Below are 8,177 nucleotides of genomic sequence, written 5' to 3' on the forward strand. Positions count from 1 at the left end.
TTACGATTTTTTGGAAGTAGTAGCTACAACTAAAGAAGTTGGAACATAAAAATTTCAATGAGTATACGCACGTGTGTTTTATTAAAATTGTTTATTTACGTTAAGATTTATATTGGATGAGTATGTGAAAAAAATTATTAGTTAATTGAGAGAATTAACCGATAAATATATATTATATATGATGGATAAATAATTGAGATAAACCGTAAGTACGTAAGAATATACAGAGTTATATTTTTCGTGGAAATTAATGAAAGCGCGTTAGCATAAGAGAAGACATGAAATTCCAATTTCGATCATTTTTAAGGCGATAAAGAAACTACCCTCCAACCAAATTCCTTCACAATTTCCGCCTCACTTAACTCCTCGATAACAAAACAAGCAAACCGTGTTACAAGATTTCACCCCAAAATTAGAAGAAAAGAAATCGAGAACCAAAAAAATTCGAAATCGGTGCAGCCCGGCCAGCTCGATGGGTCTGGGCCGGCCGGGTGCAGCTAGCTAGCCGTCGAAGCCGATCCGGCTCCAGACGGCGTCGCGCACCCTGGACATGTCCCGGCCCTTGAGCGTCCGCCCGGCGCCCTCCACCACCGACGCCCGCGCCTGCCGCTGCGCCAGGTACAAGTGCGGCGGCACCCACCCCGCGCCGTCGTCCTTCTCCTCCTCCTCCGTCTCGAGCGGCAGCGCCGGCTCCGGCTCGACGGCGAACCGGCTCGGCCAGGCGGGCACCTCGACGGGCGCCGACGCCGCCAGCTGCCTCCCGTCCCCGAACGCCCGGCTCAGGCCGCCCTGCACCGCGCGCCGCCCGACGCCCGTCGTCCCCTCCTCCGCCTCCCCCTGCCGGGAGGCCGTCGTGTTGGGGCCGGGCCCCTCCGCCGAGTAGTACCAGATGTCGGCCTCGGCGAGGTCCGGCAGGTCGTCGTCGATGCCTGCGGGGGCGCCGCCCAGACCGCCGCAGGGGAAGCCGAGGAGCCGCTCGGCGGCGGCTAGCGGCTGCCTGCGAGCCTTGGCCATCGGCGACGGCGACAGAATTGTTGGCGTCGTGCGGAGAGGAGAGGAAAGACGAACGCGCACGAGACCCTGACCTGAGGTGGAGAGAGGGAGGGGAGTTGGCCTGTCAAAGGTTCGGCGCCCGGCGCTGGCGAGGATTTATAGGCCGCAAATGGGGTGGGACCCTCTGTGGGACCCCCTGCTCCGCGTAAGCGGGTAACCTCTTCACTCTAGCTAGTACGTGTACATGACTTGTCGGTTTATCTTTTGTCCGTAGTCGGTCAATATTGCTAGAATTTAATTACAGTTAGTGATTAATTAGTAATAAGTTATCTTTATTAAATGAACATATCCTATGATTATGAGACTTAACACTTGTTCATTGAATCTATTGAAGAGGGACATGTTTCTCCAATGACACCTCTTCGTTATGTATATATATATATGTAAATATTTCATTGAATTAATAGAAGAGTTTCATTCTCTGCTTTTATTTCTACTGCAATTCTGTGCAGCCGACTACCCCACACGCCAGCGTCCCCCTCTCACGACGGCACTCCTTCGGGGCACGAGAAGAGTAGCTTGACAGCGTTATCACCTTGTGTGGCCAGCTCGAACGAGGACACACGGGGCCACTGCACACCGACCACAAGACGACAGTCTGGCCCGGTCGGTGCTCGCCCCCCCCCCCCCCCTCGGCGGAAAACCACACACAAAATCCTGCGATGCAGGCGTCCAGCCCACTCGATGACGCTTCTTCAACCAGAGCCGTCGGCGCCTCCTCCGATGGTGGCTCCTCTCAACCAGCGTTGCTTGCCGCATTAAGACGACGATGGCACGGCTCCAAAGGTAGCCTAGAATCCCCTCCCCAGCAATCGGCGACCGATATAGCCCATCGGTGCCGACCGGCATAGCCCAGCGGTGGCCTGGTCTACACGACGCATCCGCCCTCTCCAAAGGCATCGGCCTACCCCCAGCTTGGCGATCTACCCGATGCGGTATGCCCTAGTCGACTCTGACAAGCCGGCGGAGGTCTGGCTAGCCCGACGACGCCACATGAGGACGGGTGATCGGTGGGGTGTGGCTTGCAGCCCTAACCCACCCCCTCCTTTTATATGGGGTGGCTCCCCTACCCGGCTAATAGGCCCAAAAGCTGAATGGGCTTTAGCCAAGTTGTTTGGCCCATTTGACCTGTGGCACATGACAATTTTACAAAAACCCCATCAGGATGCATTAATTGGACGCCTTTCGGACAACTATACGAAGCACATTACCCTTTTTTTACAGAAAGACCCAATTTTTTTTGCATTCACAAAAATCAATACACGTTCCTGTTGTCTTTTACATTTAAACCCTCTAGTTTTGAATGTATTATACTATATTATATTTACATATGATGTAAATATGTATTCAAGTTCCTGTATTATCTAGAATCCTGTAATGTTCAATGTGTTTGCTATTAAGCATTCTCTATAACATGTAGTTAAATTAACGACCGTTTTAATTTTGTAATTGATAATTTTCTTATAGAATTACATATTAATTCTCCTTAATTAAGACCAAAGAGCTTTTATGCCAAAAATGCTTAATTCATGCAGAATTAAAAATACAAAGTTAAGTGACTACCTCAACTAATATTCGTATAACATAAAGTAGTAGATGTTATGAAATCTTCTGCAATATTGCAGATTATGCTCGTAACAGCAAATTACTCACATCATTACTGTGCGATCTACACCATTTTTTATGACTACCGTCAAATGGGTTAAATCATTATATTTAAGATCTACACCATTTTAGTGATTACCTTTTATGTGATTATCTCTATTTAATATCTGCGAAACACAAACTAATAGAATAATAACATATACTATATATTTACAGATTATCTACTATTACTATAAAATCTACGTTTTATCATCTTGATTTAATGATTACTTTTAACATGTAGGCATTTCTCTAGTATTCGAACACGGTTTACTGTAGGCATTTGTGCCGCATGAATGTCGCTCGGATATTTTTTTTATCTATGCATGAAGCCTGGTAGTATCACGTCTCAGAAGGCATCCTAGTCGAGCAAGACCGGGTCCACCACTGGAGCCATAGTGTCATTTTGGTTGCAAGGTGCGCGTGTTCAGTAGTTCGCATACGCTCTCTCCTCAAGCTCCTCTCATGCAACGATACCATTAGAGTTAGACTCAAGAGAAACATAAATAGTATGTTTGGTTGTTTATATATATTTTTAAAGTTATAGCGTATATTTTAGATGAGTAAAAGTAGATTGGACGAATACAGTAACTTCTAAAAGAAGCGTATTTAGTTATCTGCACGTGTGGAGGTAATAATCGTACACATCCAATATAATAACTATGTGAATGTGTTTATTTACCTACATGAGTAGATACAATGATACTATATGATACTATATCTGAAACTAACTAGTAGATCCGTTACAACACTATAGCAGATACAATACATCAATCAGATCAGGCTCTAAGGAGAAACTCGATTCGGACGTATTCACCAAACTAGGTTCAAACCATATAATTACATCTACAAATACAGTAAAAAAAATAGCATACAAATAACAAAACGATCGTCTCCAAAAAATATACACACAGACAAAATAAAAATAGCACTAACCAAACACATCAAAGAAGTTCTTTCACTCCTCCGCCCGGCTGGCCACCTGTCAACCAAACAGACCCCAAGCTACCCACTGCCGCGGTGGGGCCGCCCTGCCCGGACGGGGCCGATGCGGCTGGGCCAGCGCTGGCGGGTGGCGTAGTAGGTGGCCCCCACCCCATCTCCTCTTGTGCGCGCTGCTCCGTTAATCGTAGCTAGGAGTATCCGGAACAAGTTGTCAGGGTAATACTTACGCCACGTGGCTAGGTTTACCGGGCTACGGTAGAGGAAGGAAAGAAATGTAGCATCCACCTAGCTGATTGGTTCGGTTGGGTGCCTGTGAACGGATGCTTTGAGCGGCCAGGCAGAGGAAGGGATTGTGCATGCTCGCTCGCATCACCATTCACCCATTCACCAGGATATGATAAAAACTAAATTAAAGCTGGTCTGCACCGGTGCATGCATGGCTTTTCTCGCGGAGGTAATCAAACTCCTCCTTTTTGTTCTTGGCTGGAGACGAACTGAAGCAGCTCAACGAGTTCGCTCACGGACGCAGCTACAGGCTGTCGGGCAGGTTTTTGGTGCTAAAAACGGTCCAAATCCAATGAACTTGTCGCGCGCGGGCGGGCGCATGCATGCATGCAGTCGAATGCGTGCATGCTGAGCGTGTACGCTGGAGACTTGGCCGCCAAGATTTTGACTATACGCTGCGCGTGACGAGGGATCGTACGTGCAATATTTGTATGTATATATGCCAAGTGGCTACAAGACTGGGGAATCGCCTGTTTGATCGACTTGGAATACGCGAGATTCAAAACCCCCAAGCCACTGTGTGGGCGCCATCGATCCTTAAACCACTAGTATCCACGATTGGACCAGAACGGTCGCAGAAAATTCACGTGATTAGGAGTACACGTTAAACCTAGCCTGTGTGTGCATTTTACCAAAATCAAAATCTCTGCGTGGCTTCCGTTGCCCTTGTCCTGGTCAAAACCTATTTGAGTAGGACAGTTTAGGGATGTGGAACAAACAACTTCTCTCTTTGTTTCTCCTTGTTAGAAGAACAGAACGTCGAAACTTGGTAGGAAATAGTTTGATTTTATTGAGAGCTTTATGAAGAATATAATTGAGTGTTCTAATTAGGGCCCAAGTTTACCGTCTATGGGCAAGGATCCAAACTAGCCTAACTAACCATTTTTCGCCAGGACCAGGGCCAAGGCTAGGGCCTCAGCCAAGGCGGGATCGATCATTCCTATCTTTAAATTGAAAGTTGATAGAACAGAAATTTGAATGATGCACAGGTCGATATGGCATTTGCAGAGGGACTGCATGTAGTGCAATTGGCTAAAGCTTCAAGGGAGGAGCTGGCCGGGGCTCGAACCCCGGCTACTGCAAAAACCTCTAAAGAAGGCTGGGTCAAAAAGACCCTTTAAAAAAATAAATAAATATGGCATTTGCGCCCGTACCCTCCTCCTTTGGACTCAATCCGGCCCGTTTACCTTCATTCAAAATGGGCCCTTCGCCGGCTGCAACGTGTCCATCCAGCTGTCCGCCAGGCTCAAGCCCAACCTCTCCCACTCTTGTTAATAGCCCGCACTGCCTTTCGCACACTTCAGTTGGGCTCTCAACTGTGATCTGGTACGGCATTGCACATGTTCAACTTGGGCTGGGCCCTTTGATCCAAGACGTCAAATAAAAACGTTTGCATGAAGAACAAACAATCCCTCTCTCTCAAATACAAGTTAATGATTTTCATAGAATATAGAGGGGAAAATTCGATTAATCTTTGCGCACACATAGGCTATCAAGATGGTTTATTTATAAGATTCGTGCTAAAAGTGTAGATGAAAAAATATTATAAAATATATGAGAGAATAAACGGATGGATATATATCAGGTGGAATGAATGGATGGGTGAGATAACACATGTCCACATGAGTTGCATTTAGAACTTACAACACGCTAGGTGAACCATCTAAGAAAATCTAGTGAAAGTATACACACTTTTATCTAATTCTAGGTGCTAGCTAGTACAAATTGCACAAATAGTAAGCTACATAGCTTCAGGAGCCGTTTGGTAGTGTTTCGGGAGCTAGTTTCGCATCATAATCGATAAAAGCGCTATCAAATATCCTGCCGATATATTAATTTTATGATAGAATCAGAGAAAATCACTCTCGCGTTTTGTACTACAAGATAAGAGCCAACAAATCTAGCTTACACTCCAACTGATTCTCGTTAGTTTTAATACAATCTTCTCTCAGAAATCACTTCCTCCACTAACATATTAAACGATTTCACGAACAAAATCACTTTCATCACATAATCTACTTCCACCACAAAATCAAAAAATTAAAAAACTCTACCAAACAAAACCTAGCATAAATGTAGCTTCAGTTCCTACATCAACGTCAGCTTACCAATCTTCCCCAACAACAGCCGCGGAAGCAGAAATAAACCGCTGCTAGTCAAATGACATCAGTTGGGTTGGGTTGCCTCCGCCTCCACTCCACGGTAAGCCGAGCCAGCCAGCAGCCAGCCGGCGGCGACGGCGACCGGCCAACGCCCGGCCGGTGGCGGCGATGTGGGGCCCAAAGAAATCGATCAATCATGTGAACTGGACCAACTCGGCATATATTCCCAACCAAACAGATCGTAGGTGCAACTAAGCGTCGATCTTTGATGCAGTTCCAAATTAAACTTAATCAGTCAAGCATACATTTTGGTAAGCACCTTCCCGGAATTGTTTAGGAACAACCTACAACACCTTTTAAATTGGGAAGAGGAAATAAAGGTTTGGAGGAATTGCGTAGTAGCTATATGGATCGAGTTGGATTGGAGTTGCAGCGTACGGGACTAAAGACAGGTTTGGAAGGAATTTAAGTATTGTACTGCACAGTCTGTACCATAAGTTTAACAGCAACAAATTCTAACTTCGATCTTATATTTGAACACGTATTTTGAGGCTTTCTTCAGAAGCTAACTGCTGATCAGTTCTTCAGCTTTTTTCTTTTTTTTTGAGGTCATCAGTTCTTCAGTTGTGGTATGGTTAATGATTAGATGTCAGACTAATGTTCAGCTGGAGATCCAGAGGGTGCAGATGGCGACACTAGAACAAATGAGTGGCTATTTTACAATAGAAGAAAATCCTTCAACGATATGACGAGAAAACTATGCGTTCGGGTTAAAGCATAAAATGTACTACTTAGCAGTTAGCACTAAACTGCAAGTTAGCTTTGACCCTGTTCCAGTCTTCCGGAGCTGTGTTCTAGCATAGATCTTGTAGTTTGTACTAGTTTAAGCAGCAAGGTAGACAAACCAAACCAAAGATCCATAACCTAATACTGTGCTATCTCGATCTTGGAGGAGAAATTAAGCCTCATAATCTGACAACACAGTTGGTCTAATAAACTGTTGCTTCTTGTGATCAGATTAACTCTGAGTGAGGAAATATGACTGCTGACGACTTAATCTGAAGCAAACTAGCATTCCTTCTCTCATATGATCAAGTGATTCGAGACTTCAAGTCATGTAGCTTGTAGCTGCAGATTTAAGCTAACCATTGGAACTCAGGAGACGGGCATCTTTTTTCTCCTGTGAGTACAAGCTTCCTAGTTAAAATAACACAAGTGGGTCTAAGACCAAATTAGCATAAGAAATTCAAGTGGCATGAGAGCAGCTGAACACAACCTACAAACCGTCCGATGAACTAACCTACAAAGATAATTATTTTCTTCCGAAAGGAGCTAGGTCCCATGCACTGATGACTGATGCAAGACTCCACCATGAGGCATGAGAGGAAAAAAAAAGAGAAATCGCATGGTTAAATTAATCCATCCTTTTTTAACTATGTAACTTATATTTTTATCGTTTTCAGATAATGTGAGCATAAGATGTTGATCCCAGAGTAAAAAAATTTGCTGCTGCAAAATCACCCCAAAACCATGCTTTTCTTTAGAAAAAAAACTTGTCACCAACAGAAGCTACTTCCCTTTTACCCCGTTTCAGTTTTTTAAATATATTTTTAAATTAAAAAATTACAAATATATGTGTCCAAAAAACTGCAACATGTGGCATGTTGAAAAGGCATCAGGTATTTTTTTATTTTTTATGTTCCAATGTTTTCAAAATTCAAAACACTAATGATGTAACCATGAAAAACTCTGAAAAAATTATGTGGTGTAGAGGATCCTATCATGTATCTCTCAAAAAAATTCAGACAAAAATACGAGTTGTACAATAAGAAATAAAAAAGACAAATATGCATTTGATGCATATATTTACAATTTTCTGATTTAAAAATATAAAAAAAGTTCCCCCCTTTCACACCGTAAGCAACCGCCAAAGTCCGATCCAGTCCGTCCAAACACCATCGCACGGATCAAGACGCGCCAGCACGGCGATGTGGTCGGCCCGGCATCAACGAGGCCGATCACGACCATCCACGTGCCCCGGACGCATCTTGTCTCGTCGTCGTCCTCGTTCGTTCCCTCCCTCCCTTTGCCGCGCGCGCCTATAACTACACTAACGCGGTCGCGCGCCTTCCCAAACGATCGGCCATT

General features: G+C 44.7%; 1 protein-coding gene across 1 annotated transcript; it reads right to left on the minus strand.

Annotated features, from left to right (window-relative positions):
- Positions 1-261: 261 nt before the first annotated feature.
- On the minus strand, positions 262-1,111 carry LOC133890839 (protein S40-5-like). The gene has a single exon (XM_062331441.1). It carries the CDS (start codon positions 1,012-1,014, stop codon positions 502-504), a length of 513 nt encoding a protein of 170 aa, XP_062187425.1. The 5' UTR covers positions 1,015-1,111; the 3' UTR covers positions 262-501.
- Between the last annotated feature and the right edge of the window lie 7,066 nt (positions 1,112-8,177).

This window comes from Phragmites australis, chromosome 14, assembly GCF_958298935.1.
Source record: "Phragmites australis chromosome 14, lpPhrAust1.1, whole genome shotgun sequence".
NCBI lineage: Eukaryota > Viridiplantae > Streptophyta > Magnoliopsida > Poales > Poaceae > Phragmites > Phragmites australis.